This window comes from Babylonia areolata, chromosome 10, assembly GCF_041734735.1.
Source record: "Babylonia areolata isolate BAREFJ2019XMU chromosome 10, ASM4173473v1, whole genome shotgun sequence".
NCBI classification, from domain to species: domain Eukaryota; kingdom Metazoa; phylum Mollusca; class Gastropoda; order Neogastropoda; family Buccinidae; genus Babylonia; species Babylonia areolata.
This window is the reverse complement of record NC_134885.1, coordinates 26169315-26188833: the sequence shown is the minus strand read 5'-3', so window position 1 is coordinate 26188833 and position 19519 is coordinate 26169315. Positions and strand designations below refer to the sequence as shown.

The 19519-nt window shown below is 38.8% G+C and overlaps 1 protein-coding gene across 1 annotated transcript; it reads left to right on the top strand.

The window, feature by feature from the left end:
• Window positions 1–953: 953 nt before the first annotated feature.
• On the top strand, window positions 954–12594 carry LOC143286912 (apoptosis regulator BAX-like). Its single transcript, XM_076594861.1, has 6 exons — window positions 954–1088; window positions 3467–3628; window positions 4504–4588; window positions 5439–5574; window positions 6898–6996; window positions 9373–12594. Exons 1-6 carry the CDS (start codon window positions 1046–1048, stop codon window positions 9472–9474), a joined length of 627 nt encoding a protein of 208 aa, XP_076450976.1. The 5' UTR covers window positions 954–1045; the 3' UTR covers window positions 9475–12594.
• Window positions 12595–19519: the final 6925 nt, after the last annotated feature.

Here is a 19519-nt window from a genome sequence, read left to right as displayed (position 1 = left end):
CACCTCCCCCCCGCACCCCCACCTCCCCCTCACACACATACGCACGTGCACAGAACTCTCCTGGCACTTGTGTACACTTACACTCTCGCGCATGCACAAACGCACTCAAAAACACAGACCCACAATGGCATACACACAAACACACACATACACACACGCCGCGGCACAGAGGCTGCCACTGATTGGCCGCAAGTGGGATGGGAAAAGATCTCTGATGCCAAGAACGTGGCGTCTAGTGTGTTGCTCAGTCTATTGTATTTGGAAAAGCCCAGAGACTCTGTTCCGTTTTGAAGAAATTTGCGCAATGTTGGTTTGGAAATGATGCCGATATTCGTGCTGTTGACCTGATTATCAGGACGACATTGGTCTGAGCCTCACAAAACACCCTTGAATTGACTAAACGGGATTTGTGCAGGGTCTTTTCTGGTGTGTGCCCTTTTTCCGACCTGACTCCCTGTCACGTCGAGTGTCAGTGGAGCGCTGACAGTTTGGTTGAACTGAGGCCTTTTACGGCAAACCTGGCTGGGCAGTGAATTCACATCCACTGAATTTAGACATGGTCTTCGAAGTCCACGTTTTGGGACTTGGCATTGGAAGGTGGGCCCAATCATCTCCTCTTTTAACCTTCCCCAGCCGGAGTCAGGTTACCATATATTCACACCTGTTGTGGTATAAGTGAGGAAAATCGGAGTAAAATGCCTTCGACTGAGACGGTACGAGTGAGTCCGAGAGATAAGACCACAAATAACAAAATCAAAAAATCCAAAAACAAACAAAAAAAAAAAAAAAAAGAAAAAAGAAAGAAAAGAGAAACCCTCGGAAACATTCACATGTTGAATAGGCCTACAGAGCAGACAAACCGTCATTTTTAGGTCTGAACCGAAATGATACTTGTGAAGCACATGACACTTGCACACGCGCGCACGCACTTGGGTTATCTGCCTTTGACAGGGGGCGTTGAAAGCAGTATGTCTGCCTAAGTTTTGCGGAAAACCGAACCGAAAGCTAAGTATAATTGTCCGCTGTGATTTCACCTGTTTGAACGATGGCAAGTAAGATGCAACCGCCTTCAGCATTCTTTCCAACGGGTTTGTGTTACTAACTTTTTAACCGTATATTGTGTGTAGATGGTAACATGAGGGAAATACGTATTAGAAAATTAGTTTGAAGCTGACCTCATCTGCCCTTTCTTGATCATAGGTTTCTTCCGCCACATTTCGTAAAGTATAACTTAAGGCGTGCGTGTTGAACGTTGAGAATTGTGTATTTGTTTGTTTGTTTTTTCTTTCAAAAAGTAATAATTTGATAATGAAATGTGTTTCATTGGTATGGGAAAGAATTTCAGCGTCCCAGTTTCGATGTGGACGATGTGGTTTTGAGCTGGCAGGAAAGTGCACATTCCTTCATAATGTACATTTGCTTTCTCCCAGAACTTTGTCGCTGATAGCTCATGTGAATAGTTATCGGGGAAAAATAAAGAAACCCTGCAGGTATAATTCTTTTAACTTGTAATGTTTAGCTTTGTCAGGAAAAATCCTATTTTTTTCTGAGAATTTTTGTGTGTGCTTCTGTGTTCTCATACCACCATGATTACCACTGTAACTTTGTAAGGTTTTAGAATTTCAAGTTCAACTTTTCAAGTTTACCAAATGCGACCTGATCAAAAGAACAAGAAGACAAAACACACCAAAACTAGTAAAAATGTTGTGAGCTTTAATACCTATTATTACTCTTGTATACAGTAAGTTTTAACATAAAGTTTGAGTATTAAAATAAGTTTGAACTTGAGAATTTGAAACATCACATTTGTTAATAGGATGATCGTAGAGATGTGTTAAACATATAAAATTTGGTGCAGACATTAAAAAAGAAGGAAAAAGTATGCTTATTTTATTATTGATTTAATTGATTTTGCATGTTGCATGTTGCATTCTCCGAGTGTGTAATTTTGTGATATAGCTATAAATGCTGACATATGATGATGCTTTGGTTTGTGTGTGTTTGTGTGTGTGTGTGTGTGTGTGTGTGTGTGTGTGTGTACTTTTGTGTGTTTGCATATATGTGTATGATTGTATGTGTGTTAGAATACAGTACTGGATGCACAACAAATAAAATGCCAGCTACAGTGGATAATCCTACCAATTCCTATTTCAGTGCATGGAAGAACTGCATTTCTTGAAAAGCAGTTATTTCTGATTGTAATGGACAGTCATCCTTTGGTGTAAAAGTTATTTTTATCCTGCATGTGGTTGGTCCTATCTGTACAGAATGTGCATGTGACTAGTTCACGTCTTGGTAATAAAAGAATTTTAACATTTGAACATCCTGGCTTAGTGATTAGTGGCACTGGTTTTTTGCTTGTTGATGACAGATATTAGTGGACCTCTTGCTCAGTCAGGTGCTCAAAGCTTGCTGTTATATTTACTCCAAACTCACACATACTGCTAGTATTGCTATAGTCAGGGTTTCTCATATTTCATGAATTATACACATCCCTGGTGCCTTTGAAAATAGGATGCACTGCATGCTCAGAAAATCGGTTGTTCTTGAAATTTCTAAGTTAAATGTATTGTACGAGAGCTAGTCTGAAATTAATATTGCCTGATAGTGATATAAAGAACAGTTCTTTCCTGCCAATGCTGAGACTGACAGATGAACCTGGGTTTGGCCGTATAATCTCATGGGTGATTTGAGGTGATTGGCATGGGAGTAATGCCACTGGAACAGTGCAGTTGTTGGGGCAGAAAAAAAAAGAAAGAAAAAAAGTTCTTTTACTTCACCACTCCTTGACTCAGAAACCAAGACAATACAGTATTTCTGTGGAAATTTAAGTGAAAGCTTATCTTTTTATGTGTATAGCAAAGCAGATTTTGTTAGAATGTGCTGCATTAAAGTAACTTTCTGAAAGTAGTCTGGAACCAAGTAAAAGAGTCATTGGTACTGAGATTGTTAAGATATCAGAGGCCAGTGTGCAGCTGAGTTTAAACAGTATGTGATACTGAACATGGGCTGTTCATATTTTGACTTTGTTACAGCTGGTGAGGCACCAGAATTAGGTGGTTCATTTGGTTTTGTTAAAACTTAATGTTATAGTACATGTATCTGGAATAGTCACTAGACAAGAACACATACATTTCATTGCAACATCTTATAATATATCAGCTTTAAAATGTTATAGTATGTTATATTTTTATGATCTGAAAGAAAGAAACATAACAACAACAAAACACATGTTGCATTTTCATTATCATCCATTTATTAATCTGGCCACTTAGTTATCAGATATTAATGATTTAAAAAGTGGGCATTTGTTACAGGAATTCCAGATGTTTCTTTGACCATTTGATATTTTGGATCACTGTTTAGCAGAAAGAAATATTGGTTATTGTTAAGTACCAGTACTAGAAATGAACGCTACATGTGGTTTCAGATTTGCGTGGTTGTATTCACCCTGGTTGTGTTTCAGAGGAACAGAGAGCTGAAAAAAGAAGGCAGAAACTCAGTGAAGATGACGTCACCAACCAGGGTCGTCTGTTGCTTAATGGCTTTATCCACGACCGCATGGTGCGAGATGGGATCATCAATGCTCCTGTCATATCTGATCTCCAGGAACCTGGAACGCCATGTGGTAGGCTGCTTTTTGGCTGCATAGAGAGAGAGAGAGAGAGAGAGAGAGAGAGAGAGAGAGACTTGATATTTGAAAATATTGCAAGAGAGAGAGTTGTTGAAAGGGAAGAGATGGTTGAGGGCAAGGTGAAGGGAAGGGGTGGATAGTAAAAGTGTAAATGTGTACAAATCTGATGTAAATTTGATAAATCTACAGTACTTTTTTTCCTCTTTTGTAATTGGTGAAAACTTTGTTGGAAACAAAGAAATGGCATGTAAACATTTGTTTTTGGTTATAGGAGACACTCTCTTGTATGTTCTTAAGCATGTGTTTTCCCTGTGATATATTTGGATTTGAATTTGTCCTTTTACAGCAAATTGTTTCGCTTGTATTATTTATTTTAATTTTATTTTTTTGGCTTTCATGGCCTGATCAGTGCGTTGGGTTATGCAAAGGTCAGGCACCTGCTCTTTTTTTTCTTTTAATTTTTTTTGCAGCAGATGTGGTGTTGCGTATATGGATCTGGCCACATGCTTTGACACCTTGAAATCAAAACTGAAACAGCAAATTGTTTTGCATGTAATCTGCATGTATCACATACCTCACCACTCTCAGTTTCTCTTACTGAGACAATAAAGTTATTTTGATTCTGATTCTAAGTCTGATGTTTAACCAGCAGATAGTAGATTCTTTCTGACAGATTCAATCTGAACTTCTAAGCTGTTATTGATGTTAATCTTTGATTTGTATGAATACCTGTCTACTTGACACTTTTTTGTAAACTGGTATTGTTGAGGAACAGATTTTTTGGCCTCTGACTTCTTTGAAGCTTTCATTGATGATGCGGTGTGCAATGGATATCTCTAAACATAGTGAATATTGTGGGATATTTGCAGGTCCCCCCATGGATCACTCCCGGGAAATTGCCAGAGCTCTGCGGTGTATAGGGGATGAGTTGGACAGAGACCAGAAATTGCAGGAGTATGTATCATACATTTCTTGTCTGTCAGCAGTTTTTTTGTTCACTGGTTACATGTTTACTGTGACATTGTCATGATTGTACTTTCATCACATGATTGTACTTTCATCGCATCATATGTGACTGTGACTAGCTTGCATAAGTGAACCAGCAGGAAGTGTAAAAACTTTTGGTTTTACTTTTAGCATTTTTGTTTGGTTGCAGTATTCTGTGATGAAATCTTTGTTTGTTCAAGTGAAATGTGCTCAGTTGAAAGTTATAAAGTCTCAGTTGTGAATTAATATAATGAATTTGAAAAAAATTCAAGCTTCTTGAATTTCTCTACACTTTGCATTTGGTCATTTGCCAGTGTGCTAAATTAGTTTGCTAGTGTATACAAGGCATGGCTTTCAATGAACATTTCTTCACTGTTTGTTACATCTGAAAAATAATTTCAGCTGTATCCTTTTTCTTGTTTTCAGTTTTCAGTATCAAGGAAGTGTCAAAGGGTGCGGACTGATCCATATATGCTACACCTCCCGGGATACATGAAGAATTATACTAATTCATTGGAAGTAACATGCAGCAGAGATATGGCACAAACCCCATACACCAGAATCAGTGTGTGTTGTGTTAATGTCACAGTTGTTTTCTCAACAGTTCATTAAAAACGAAGTATTTCAGTCCTTTGCTTTATTTGCATTGTTTATTTTGCAGTCACAGTTCTTGTTAGTTCTGCTGCTATTGTTCAGGCCACATATATACAGGTTACACAGTTTGGTTGACTTCGTTTCAAGGGAAATATGACTCATAGTAGGAGATAATTAATTAATAATTATTTGTGTGTGTGTGTGTGTGTGTGTGTGTGTGCAGTCTAATCAAGAAAGTGCCACCAGAGGCAGAGAGGAAAACATTCTACAATGTCGCCTCGCAGATTTTTGCAGATGGAGTGTTCAACTGGGGGAGAGTAGTTGCACTGTTCTATTTTGCCTACAAAGTCTGCGTCAAAGTGAGTGTTCACTTGGTAACTTTTCTGACTTTCTGCTTCGGTACGCATGTGTTGGTGTGTGACTGATTTCTATAATAAATAGTTCTGCTTAGAATGTAAAGTTGTTCTTATGGTTGGGAGTATTTGCGTGTTATGTAGATTTCCTTCTTGGCATTTTGGCTATTATAAATTTCTTTAAAAAAATTTTTTTTTTTATAACTTTGTTTCATTATTGGACCCTGGCCACAAACTTTTCAGTATTACAAAATATATCAGTCAGTCCCACCTGTGTGTTCTCTGTGTGTGTGTGTGTGTGTGTGTGTACACATGTACAAGGATGCATAATCTGATTTAGAATGTCTTATTTCATGTTTACCCTTCATGATAGCAGGTTTTAAGGTTTAGATTAAAATGCTTTCCATAAAATTTAAAAAAAAAAATTCTTAAAAAATATATTATTTGTTATTATTTGTAGTAGTTTTCATTTATAGTTTTTGTTTTGCAAGTGGGAAAAAAAGTGTGTGGGACTGGGAGGGTGGTGAATTTTCTGTCTGTCTGCGCCTGTCTATTCAAAACATCCATCTACCTGACAAGTTTGTACTGTCCAAGTGGCTGGCTGGGATACCACCCCTGACTGCAGAATGTAAGTGCATGGAAAACAGCAGTGAATCTTGGAGTCTTGTCATGGGAGACGGCAAGCTTCCTGGAATGGGACAGCAAACGGACGGCCCAGAAGCTAAGAGCCATCCATCCTATGATAACTGTGGCTTGTGGTCTGTCCTCACTGTGGACAACTGTGTTCTTCCCTTGCTGTGAACAACTGTGGTCTGCCCTCACTGTGGACAGCTGTGGTCTCCCTCGCTGTGAACAACTGGTCTGCCCTCACTGTGGATATCTGTGTTCTGCCTTCCCTTTGAACAACTGGTCTGCCCTCACTGTGGACAACTGTGGTCTGCTCTCACTGGATATCTGTGTTCTGCCTTCCCTGTGAACAACTGGTCTGCCCTCACTGTGAACAACTGTAGTCTGCACAGTGGTCTTCACTCACAGTGGGAAAGCTCCACAACTGTGGTCTGCCTTCACTGTGAACAACAGTATGTTTTTAGATTCAGGTTGCAGTTATAACTGCGGCAACACTGTCATCTTCATTGGACTGATAGACAGCCATGATGATGATGATGATGAGCCATTGGTAGTCTTGCAGAAGTTCTCTAAGGAAATAAATGAAATAAAAGATTTTCACAAATAATATGAGATATCTATATAAAGTGAATTAAATGTTACTGAATTTTTGTTATTATTGTTAAAAGGTGAGCATCCAATTATGATGAGGTTTTGTTGCAGGCATTGGATCGTATTCCATTGATACGTGCTATTGTCAATCTGATCATTGACTTCATACGTGACAAGGTTGCCCACTGGATTGTGGAAAGAGGAGGATGGGTAAGGAGTTGTAATATATGATAATTATTTGGGTGTGTATTTGGGTGTGCTGCTGTTGTTCCTTCACCTGACACAGCACACAAATTAAAGCTTGGATAACCCTTGCCTAGCAACATTCATGCTATAAATGATGCACAAGTTGATTCACTTGTACATTTGCTCCAGTTTCAGTTTCAGTAGCTCAAGGAGGCGTCACTGCGTTTGGACAAATCCATATACGCTACACCACATCTGCCAAGCAGATGCCTGACCAGCAGCGTAACCCAACGCGCTTAGTCAGGCCTTGAGAAAAAAAAAATGTTACAAATAATGCACAGGTTGTTTCACATGTAAATTTGCTCCATATGTTACGAATAATGCACACACACACACACACACACACACACACACACACACACACAGAGGCCTACATTTAAACCAATACTCCCACACACATAGGCAGGCAGGCACACATATACACACAACTGTGTGCTCATCTCCATCCCTGTCAAGTCACATTTAGCAACAATTACTTTGTAGCACCATAGTTCCACACAACAAAAACTTTGTTGCAGTGTTAAGCCAGACTTAACTCAGCCCATGATAAATCAGTGCATTGACATGGCTGCAGTGATATTTAGATCTGGATCTAGATATTCATTTCCCCATTACATGCATGAAATATGGTTTTCTTCAAATGCACTTGTGACCTCTGCCTCTAATTTTTGGATGGCCCGGTACATTTCAGGTACATTTCACATACTCTCACGGTACATTTCACTCTCACCGTTGTCTGCGTGGAGTTGAATTTAAAACACATACACATGTGCGTGCAGACACACACACACACACACACATGCACACAAACATGCACACACACACACAATATCTCTCTCTCTCACACAAGTACACACATGCGCACACAACAACCAGCTTTGCTCTCCAAATGCAGTCCCCAAGATCCCTTCACCTGTTCCAGTAAATTTCATAATTTTGGAATCTTATCTTTGCATACAAATAAAAACTAAGAGAGAGAGGAAGGGAAAGCTGTGTGATGAATAAAATAAATGATGGTAACTGTAGGTCAGCCATTTTGTGTTGGTGATTTTGTCACACGCTCTTTTTTTGTCTTTGGAGGTTGGTATCTCTGCAAGTGGTTACTGAAAGCTTCACTTGTGCTTGACAATTAGCCCCAAATCATGTCTTGGTTAGTACAAGGAAGAAGATGACATGAAGAGTGTATTAAAGTGGAAATGCCGCCATGTCCACACTACTGAAAACTACCATAAAACTGCTGAAAACTGGGGTTCTGCTACTGAGAGGTATTTGGGGGCCTAGGCAGGTCTGACATCTGCTCCACATGTTACAAATAATGCACAAGTTGTGGTCTCACATGTACATCTGCTCCACATGTTACAAATAATGCACAAGTTGTGGTCTCACATGTACATCCACTCCACATGTTACAAATAATGCACAAGTTGTGGTCACATGAACATTCACTACACAAGTTACAAATAATGCACAAGTTGTGGTCTCGCATGTACATTTGCTTCATATGTTGCAAATAATGCACAAGTTGTGGTCTCACATGTACATTTGCTCAGTTGTGGTCACATGAACATTCACTACACAAGTTACAAATAATGCACAAGTTGTGGTCTCACATGTACATTTGCTCCATGTGTTGCAAATAATGCACAAGTTGTGGTATGTTTGGAATACACAGGGTGGTTTAGAAGCCAGAAAGGTGAAAGTCATGGACTTCGTAATATCTTTTCCCCTGTAACTGTGTTGTGGTTGCGGAAATAAAGGTGAAAGTCATGGACTGTGCAGATGTGAATTAATGTCTTACTTTACTGTGACTTCGTGAGAGAGTGTTCGATCCCCGCTCTAGCCCTGTCTCCCAAGTTTGACTGGAAATATAAAACTGAGCATCTAGTCATTCAGATGAGACAATAAACCAAGGTCCCATGTGCAGTGTGCACTTGGCGCACTGAAAAAGAACCCACGACAACAAAATGTTTCTTCTGGCAAAATTCTGCAGAAGAAATCCACTCTGATAGGTACACAAATACATATTCATGCACTCAAGGTCTGACAAAGCGTGTTGGCTTATGCTGCCGGTCAGGAATCTGCCTTGCAGATGTGGTGTAGTGTATACATGGATTTGTCTGAATGCTGTGTTGCCTCCTTGAAAAACTGAAACTGAAATTCACTGTGACTGTGTGTATGTGGTTGTAGAAATAAAAGTTGAAAGTCATAGACTGTGCAGGTAAGAGATTAATCTTTTTCCCTGTGTGTGTGTGTGTGGCTGCAGAAATAGAGATGAAAGTTGTAGTCTGCGCAGGTGAGAGATTAACATCTTTTTCCCTGTGTCTATGTGTGTGGCTGCAGGAGGCCATCCGGGAGTACTTTGGGGCCACCTGGAAGCAGGTCGCAGCTGTCGCTGGTGCGGGAATGGTGGTAGCGGCAGCCATCTACTTTGGTCGCAGATGATGGAGTGGAAGACGACATAGCGGTGGACGACAGCATAGCTAGACAAGGAGATGAAGTTCATGGACTGGCCTCAGACTGTGTGGGAGGTGTATGAACATTGTATTGTTGTAGTCAGCATGCACTGATGCAGGGGTGAAATAAAGAAATCCTTTCTCTTCTTATTTAACTGTTTGCTCATCGACTTGTATTTGACAGGTGTATGTGTTGGGCGAATTATTTTAAAAGCAAGTCCCTGGTTTATTTCGTGTTTTGATTCAGGTAAAATTCTGTATTTAATGAGAAATGCTGATGACAGATATTCTTAAAGGGTATTTTTAACAATATTTTGCTCCGTGAGCCTAGGTTAGTTGGTCAGCAGCTGTGTGTGTGTGTGTGTGTGTGTGTGTGTGTGTGTGTGTGTGTGTGTGTGTGTGTAAAGTGTGTGGTTCTCTAGTGCTCTGCTGGTGTTGGGGTATGAGTGAAACAGTGCAATGGAAACAGAACTTTATTGTGGGGGAAAATACTGTGATTAGATGGCTGAGTATGTTGCAGAAAAGACGTCAATTAACCACTTGACTGCTGGGGAAAGAAATAGTAGAAAGTGGTGTTTCAAGTCATAAATAGATATCCAGAACAAGTGACCAGAAACTTGAGAAATGATCTGGAGATATACCACTGTAGATCAGTATACCACTCTCAGTGAAATGTTTAAATTTTCAGCCTTCAAGAGTTTTATCCTGTCTTTTGATGATGTCATCAGTGACATCACTCTGCCCTTGAATTTTACAAGCATGGCAGTCAAGGGGTTGATAAAGAACAGAACAGTAAATTGACAAAGAACAGAACAGTGAATTGACATGGAGTGTTTTCAAAGAGGAAGAAGAGCAGCAGGCAATATGATCACATGCTTAAAAAGTTTTTGATTACCGAGGTATTGTGGTGTTTTTTTTGCACACTTTTTTCACTGTGTTTTTTATAATTATGCTTTGAAAATGTAATGCTTGTAGTAAACTAGGGAGCGTGCACAATTGAAAAGACTGGTGCTCATTACGAGGTGGTCATAAGGACTAAAGAAAACAGCAGCTGGCATTACTACTATCATGATTATTGTTCATATCCTTTGGCTTATTCCTTGATTGTTAATATCCATGGAAGTTGGTCTGTGATATGCTGCAGTGAAGATGATAACAACATACAACAGTAAGGAGAAAATCATGTTGCAGAGGTGTTATTCAGTGCTTGTTTGTTCCAAGTTTGTGTTGGGTTGATCCATTATTTTTCCAGTTTGCATGCTGATTTGTGATGCTTTTCCTGTGGGTTAGAATAATCTCTTTAATGTTGAAAGAAAAGTTATTAATGCTATTGATCAACGTTTCTTCTGTCATTTCGAAAAAGTGATCTGTTATTGACAGGAAAATGGTATTGGTTTTCACAGAAATTTCTTCTTTTTTCCCCCCCAAACCGTCGAGAAGTTGAATACAAAATTAAGTGGATATGTTGTGACAAGAGAACTGTTGAAGTCGGATGTGAGTTCAATTGATGAACCTGAGGTTGTGTGAAGGGAATCGCATTGGGATCACTTTGAAGTTTGATATTTGGGTTTTCTATCATCTGAAACAACTTTGGGTTTTTTTGTTGCTATTGGTTTTTTTTTGTTTTGTTTTTTTAATTAATGTTAACCCAGACTGCATTATAACTTTAAGGATGGAACATTTCTTGTCTTAATGCGATAAAGACAAAAAAAACCAAAACAATGACAATTTGGAAAGGATTATCGAATAAAAGATCAGTACAAGAATGGCATGAAATATGGTGGGAGCTCAGTTTACTGGCACATAGTTTCTGTTCCATAATTTAAAGCAAAAAAGAAAAAAAAAAAAAAAGAAAGAAAAAGGAAAGAAAAAAGAATCGACTGGAAGGCAAAAGAAGAAGTGAAGGCACAGAATTGATATAAGCTGTTAGTGTGAAAATCAGTTTTCTTTGGGCAGCAGTTACCTTTTTGGACAACATTTAAAACAGATTGAAACTATTTTTGTCAGTCAGATGGGAGTTAAAACCTTTTCAGAGATCCTGACGGGATAGAATGGCCACAGTGCTTAAAGCTGCATGGTCTGGAATATTCAGGATGGTGGAAGTCAGAGGTGAATATTGATACTCCCATTCCACCAAGACCCTGTACCTGTTACCCAGCTACCCACTGAGAGAGTGTTGATGCGTATGATGCCGACATTTTTTGTGCATGTACAAAGTGAAAAAGTGCAATCATTTTCAGCTTCACTTGTGATGCAGTATGTACAAGAAGTTGTCAGGTTTCCTTGCCATGAAGGGTGTTTTATCTACGTGAAATGTACTTCAGCCCAGTGAGGCCTTGTAGGAATCTCCCAACAGGTCATGGCAGTCACCACATCTGTACAGCTGAGTCCGGGTTCAAATGACGCTGTGTTTGTTCAAGAGTCTGATTGTCATTCTGTGGCAGAAATTGCTGAATATCAAAGGAGAATGCAAAGTAGGTCTTTTTTCTTGGTGATCATCTTTGTTGTTTTTTCTTTCTCTCCTCATGGTACTAGCATTTGAAGACATTCAGGAATTCTTGTGATGCCAATGCTCAACTTGTGAATGCTGTTTGTTATCTGTCGTTTTCAGATACGCTCTTTTTGTCTTGTACTGATGGTACTGTGAATCATTATGATGAGGAATGTTGATCAATATCAACCAGACTTGAAAGATATCAAAATTGAGAGAGAGAGAAAAAAAAAGCTTGATAGTATAATAAACTTGGCAGGCACAGTTTTGGAGAAAATTTCACTGAGCAGCATGTTGCATTTCTGTTGTGTATGAGTCCTGGAATATATGTTTTTTCCTATCATTATTCTTATCTTCATACACATTACCTACCTCCTTTTTTTTCTTATTGTATTGATCATTGTGTTTTGTACTGTAGTTTCGTTATTTTATAGGTTTTATAAAATTCTGCAATGCAGTGGTCTTTTATATTTTCAAACATTGACTTCCAACCAGTGGACATACATTTAACATTTCTTTTCCTGCCGTAGTCATTTGTTTTTTTCCCCTTCATAATCATAATGTATTTATATTGAAAAGCAAAAAGCAAAAAAAAAAAAAAAAAGAAAAAGAAAAGAATCCAACATTCCACCTCACTGACTGATTAGACTCCAGTGGATTGTATCCATTTCCTGTTGAGTCTCACTACAGTGGGGTTTTTAAAAACATATTTTAACTTTAAAGAGAGTCTGACTTTTGTTATTATTATTTGATTTTTTACAAATAATAATTATCTTTATTGCTGTTTCAATTATTATTTTTTATTGATTAAAAAACATGCTTTAGGTAGAAAAATGCATGCAGGTTTTGCCAAATATATGTGCCTATCCTGTCTATTGTATTAAACAAACATTTTTGTATCTTGTTTCTGTGAGAGTCCATTTCAGGTATAATCCAGACAATGAGAATTCCCCATGGCAGTTATGTTTCAAGTTGTTGATTTTGTCTGGTTGTATTCATAGTAGCAACATGAGATTACAATTTCACCAGTTAACTCTATTGATTTCATACAGTGTAAGGTAACCCCAATAAAATTTAGAATGTTAATATGGTAATTTACATATAGTAAATCCAGAACATTACTGTGAATGATCAAGATTGAATTCAGAATGTTTCAGTAATTCAGAATGTTACTGTAGACAGTGTAGACAGTGTTGTGAACTTGTGAAAAATTAGAATACTGATCAGTTCTTTCCTGAGCTGACACCTGATGTATAAAATTCTTCATTTTCTTACTTTTTCTGTGTTCCTCTGTCCAGAGTTGGTAGTTAGAATGATTGTTGTACCAGTGAGAAAAAACTTAATGGGAAGAAATGAATAGAGAAGTTTGGGACTCTGTGAAATACTGTCTTAGTGGTTTTGATGGAAACTAGGTTGATGTACACATGTACGTTACGCTCATTTGTGTGCAACCATTTATAGGGTTCTCACTGATATGGATACTGATCACTGGAAAAGAGGAAAAAAGTCAAATCAGTAGTTTTTTTCTTCTGCCGTTAGCCTGTAGCAATCCCATAGAATCACATCTGTATATACATACTGTATTATTGGTGAACGATGGCACTAACTAATAAAGGCACATTCATATGTATTCTCTAAATGTTTTCATGTGATGGTTTGTCATTTGAATTTTCAGTTATTGTTCTGTGTACCTTGGGATGTAAAGTGAGAGCACTGACTTACTAAAGACACATTTTTTTAGATGTTGATAATGCCAGCACTCTTCCTCTTCATGTTTGTACATTGCTGACTCAGTGTAGATACATTTGTTGATGATGATGATGATGATAATGATGATATGTCAGCACACTTTCTCTGTCATTGTTTATAAGGGAGCTCATGGGCCTCTTAATTCTGTGTATGTGTGTGTGTGTAAAAGAGAGGGAGAGATAGAAAGTGAGTGAGATATGCATAGCAGGAGTTGTGTTGGCATGGACATGTCAGTATATATATATGTCAAAATTCTTTGGTCAAAGTTCTAGAAGTTACGTTGGGGTACTGTTCTTTTCCTGTTTTCTTGCTCAGATGTGAATTATAGAATACAGTGTTCACAATGAAATGATTAGCTGGGGTTTTCAAAATGGACAGATTTTCAGATCCATAATTGTTGATGGATCATATGTTAACAGATCATAAAGAAACCAAGGTAACTTGAGAGTGTACTTGTCATTTTTGGTTTGTTTTTGCTATGTTCTGAAGAGTGTACCCGCCAAGTAATGCTCCAGTGGTAAATTATCATGGGCCCATGAAGACATTGTACTCATAGTCCTAACTTAAGAAAAAAAATTGTTTGGTTTCTGATGTTCTACTGCCATTTCTTTGTCTTATTGTTTTTTGGTTCTGGTTTTTTTTTGTTTTTTTTTTAACCGAGAAGAGATGAAAGTGTGTACAGTGAAGAAAGAAGTGGTTGTGTGTGTGTTCTGCGTGCGGATGTGTGTTGTTCTGTAGGTGTCGTTAGAACCAGTCTCCAGGACATTGTCTTGGCATCATCACAACAGCTCTTGAGTCACAGTTGATGCACTGTCACCCTTTGTGGATGTTGGTTTTTAATGGTTGAGGAACATGATTTCGTTTGGTTTTTATTTGATTTGACGCACAATTCTGTAATGTGTGGAATTTGTTATAAGCCTTTCGATACTGCCCACCTTCCTACCACCCCCCACCCCACCCCACCCCATCTCCACCACCCACCTTTCTGTCACTAGATGTCCTGTTGTTGAGTGAGTTGATGATCCTGATCATAGTGGTAAATGCTGAAAGTGGATGATGTGTTTTCAGGGAGAAGTTGCCCCACCCATCCCCCCACCTCTTCCTTGAAGTAAAAATCACAGGTTGGAGTGAAGGAGGGGTTAGTTGTGTCTGGGATGGCATGGAATGTCTGACTGACAGATATTATTGTTATTTTATAACACAGCATTTAGATCAGACTATCATGGGAGGAGGCTTATGGTGGTGAATTCCACCATGCAGAGTCCCTACAACCCTGGAGGGTTATGGGAACAGTGAGTTAGAAAGACTGTAACCTTTTGTGTCGATGTGCATTCAGGTGTTGAACCTGTGTTGAGAATAGTCAGTAGTATGCCTCCTCACCTCCGCTTTTCCCTACCTCCTGTTTACCCTGTTTGTCTGGGAAGTGCATAATTTAAAATGGTGTGACGAGTGTTTTGGTTGACGCTGCTTGCTTGTCATGTTTTTCTCCTGCTTGTGTTCTCACCTCAGCTCAAAAGATGTGTCCAGTGTTGATTTTTTTTTTGTTTTTTTTGTTTTTTTTGTATCATGAAATATTGGTAGTCTTTCTGAAGTTTTGGATTGGTGGACGCATGCCATCTCATGTTTATATGATATGTCTGTTTATGGGGGTTGGGGGGGATGGTGTGCTGTGGTGTGCTGTGTCAAGTGTACTTGTCGAGTTGCCAACCAATGTACATTTTGTGTTTATAACATTTGGTTTTGTTGTACTACTTCACTTGAGCAATCATACTTTTTGCTTTATCTGTTTGTTAGTGGAAACAAGAAAAAGTAATGGGACTCTTCAGTATAAATTTTACTCCCTGGAAATTCTGTGATGAAATTTTTTTTTTCTATTGCTTTTGTTGTTTCTGGCCTTTGACTTCTGTCATTTCTTCCTTCTTCATTTCCTGTCTTGCTGGTCCATTCACCAATGTTGTTTTTTTTCAAGAAAAGCCTTAATGTAAACATATTTTATAGTTTTGTTTTGTATGCCTGTTAGTTTTTATTATGTTTATGTTCATGGTGGGTTTTTTTTAATCCACAAGCAAACGTTGATGCTTGATTTGTATGATTAGGACTACTTGTACTTGTTTTTTTACTATGTGTTCTTATTTTGTTTGTTTTTATTTTGTTTATTCAACATTTATAATCTGTAAGCCCTGATTTGACCTATTTTGGTTGACGGTAATGATAAATAATGATCCCTTGGTCATCAGAATGTCATATTGAGTGATGGTTCATCATGCTTAACTCTTTCACCGCCAAGTTTGTGTGTGAAAAACATTCCCCAGCACCAAATACTTAAGATAGGATGCTCCCAGTGGACTAGTGCATCACAGTGGACTTGTTCACTTCAAGCTGGGTCAGGAGGCAAAGGTTAGTCTTTGTTCTGTTGGCTGGAAACTGGCTGCAGCTGTCAACCTTTGTTACAATGTGAAAAGTGGTCATATCAATATGACCCCTAGACGTCAACAAAATTCGCCAAAGGCGGCACACTGTCTAGTCAACAAAGGTCGCCGATGGCTGTGAAAGAGTTAAGTATTCAGTTGAAGTTAAGTTTAAATATGGTGTGGTTGGCAGCTCTGTTGATGTACACAGTGTGTTTTGATGTGTTTTTGTGCAAGCATGTCCGCCATAAATGGCAGTGGCGCGAGTGCCTTGGTGCAAGCCAGGTTTTTTTTGTGTGTGTTTTTTTTGGTCTTTGTTGTGTTGTGATGGCGTTGATTGGATGCTGTGTTGCTGTGTGGGGCGGAAACTGGGGAAGACATGATTTTTATTCTCTGTTCCACCAGTTTTCTGTTTGGGGCTTGTTTCAAAACCACCCGAGGGTGGTCATCATTTTTCTTTTCTTTGAAGAGACTCAGATTGTGTTTTCATACCTGTCAGTTATTTATGTGACCAATTCCTTTTTCTTTGTTTTCCTTCTGCAATACAATTGCTGTTATAATTTGTGTGTGTGTGTGTGTGTATAGATATATATCAACATTAAAACATTTTTTTTCTTCTTTTAGTTTTACATTTCTGGATGCGTGTTCATGTGTGTGTGCACCTGTCATCCGACTCCTCCATTATTTTTACTCTTGCTGATGCAGCAGTGTGTAAGTTTTTATTGTACAGTCTACATATGTTAGGTATGAGGGTGGGTTGCGGGTGTCACTTTCAGTTATAAATCAGTGTCTCTCAGTTTTTTTCTCTTTCTGTAAGCATCCCAGCCCCTCAGCTGCACAGGAAAAGAAAAACTAAATGAACCGTCTGCTTTGAACCATTGTCTGTGAGCGTGAGCATTCGTTTTCTGGTTCCCCTGTCTCCTTTATCGTACAGTGGACAGTCTGCTTTCCCGTTTTCTTTCAACCTTTCTCTGGAAGATGGGGCCGACAGTTGTCTGCTAGCTGATATGAAATGATAGTGAGGAACGAAATGTAAAGCGCTTTGAGCAGTATTTCTCGAGAAACGCGCAATATAAATGTTCATTATTAGTAGTAGTGTTAATAACAATACACAGTACTTATATGGCACAGATACTTGGAAGCTCTAGGGTTGCGTGGAGGACCTGCAGCATATAGATGCCTTCATTGCGGAGACTGGGATATCCATCCAACAAATAGAAGAAGATTGAAGATATGGCGCGGATTCCCCATATTATGGGTTTTTAAGTGCCCTATATAACAGAAACAGTGCATATACATGTGTGGAATGACCTGCTTTTCTTTTGCTGCTGGGGAAGTGGATATAATTTGTATGAATGTGTGTGTGTGGCTTTAGGGTAAATTGTTTTTTCTTTGCTGATGGCACTGTTGACTTTCATTGTTTTGTGTGGACTGTGTGTGTGTGTGAAGTGGTAGTCGGTAGACAGTGTGATGTGCTAAACGTAACCGCTTCGTCATGAGCAATTGTTGGTGCACAAAATGGTGCCTGACATGTAGCAATAAGGCATGTGTGCACTGTTATAGGGTCTATCAGAGAGCTGGATGAGAAATACTGATGTACCTTATGAAGCTACATTAAAGATGATATACCATATGTCAGAGGATATGTGCCAGTTTATTCCTCTGTAATGGTGAACTAGGTTGTGTACTGCTCTCTTCCATTGCATGCCAAGAAGTGCATCTTTCAGAAGGCTGCTATGTAGCAGGTGATGCTCAGTGCAGCATTGTAAGCAAACGAGAAGTTGAGATTTTTGTGCAATGCCCTAGGCCCCAGCTTATCAAGAGTGATACTTTGTACAACTGCATAGTTCAATACCTGCTTTAGTGAGCGAGACTTAGGGCAAGGGTTAGCATGGTTTCTGTGTTTGCATATCAAAGGGGATATCCCATCAAAGTGGTAAGTGATGAGCGTGTAAGGGTTGCATGCCTCCATTATTGATTACACTTAGATCATAATGCGACAGAGCTATGAAGTTTCATTTGTTTTAAATGAGGGAAAACCGTGCAAGCAGATACCAGTATCTGTGTTTCTCACTTTGTTTATTTGTAATTTTATATATCCTAGTAAAGACTGACTGAGATGGTTCTTTTTCTTTGTACTCGCTGTGGCTGATGTGAAGAGAGTGGTTTAAAGTAAAAATCAAACGTTTACTTTTGTTCCTGTTCCTGAATTGAGAGTGAGTGGGAGGATCATGCACAGTACAAATTAGGTATTTGGAAGGCTGACTATACCCCTGTTACTTGTACACACACAACATAAACACACACAGTGACACACACACCTGCACAGAGGCACCTGCACTCACACATTTTCCACACACAGTGACATGAATAGAAACATACATCACTCATCCATGCCAGAAAACACTGGTGAATAGGTAATTACAAAAAAAGTTTATTGCACTAAAATACAAATGTTTGCAACAACTTGTACTTTTAATCAAAGTTTTACAAAGGTAACGATGCAAACGTCTGTCAGTGCCAAACAACCGGCAGTAACTATACCACTTCCAACAAAAATCCACACAAAACATTCCAAACAAATGTTAACATGAAAAGTTGATGAGTACATTACATTTGAAACCAACATTAATAACATGAAAAGTAGACGTGTACATTTTATTATTATTATTTTTTAAAGTAACAGAACCATTCAACTCCATGTGACTTAGGTCTGGTAAAGGTATCTAATTAACACTGAATTAATTAAAATAAAACCTTGATGAGGTCACTTCAAAAACTCGACTTTTCAGACTGTCTTACAAACACTAATTACCAATGTCACTTCATAAACTCTGTTGACCTATCAGACACTTTGAATTAAATGTTGCGTCATAAACTGCTAAAGTATCAGATTGTTTCATAAACACTGTCAACTTATGTCATTTCATAATATATCGATTTAACAGATAGCTTTAACAAACTGTCCGCCAACAGACAGCAGCATTTTCGAAAACATTGAAACGTGGTACAGTAGACGTCATTTATCTCTTGACTGCTGACTCCAAAGGGCGGTCACTCATGCAAGAAGAAGCAGACGATGCTCGCTGGTGTTCAGCTATCAACGACGAAGACAAGTTCCTGCGGACAAGTAGTCAGCACCCACCCACCATACTGACCAGTTTGACATCACCCCACTGGCTCAGCTGCATTCTTCGACAACGACTGCACAACACCGATTGTAACCACCACTAACACCTGGCTGGACACCACAAGTGTTTCTCTTCAACTGGCCTAAGTTTCGTAAATCCCAAACGTGCGTGGCGTCGACGACACTTTGAATGGTGGGTTGTCTCGTTCTGCATCACCAGCTACCACATGTCTCTGTAGTTCACCAACAAACTGAT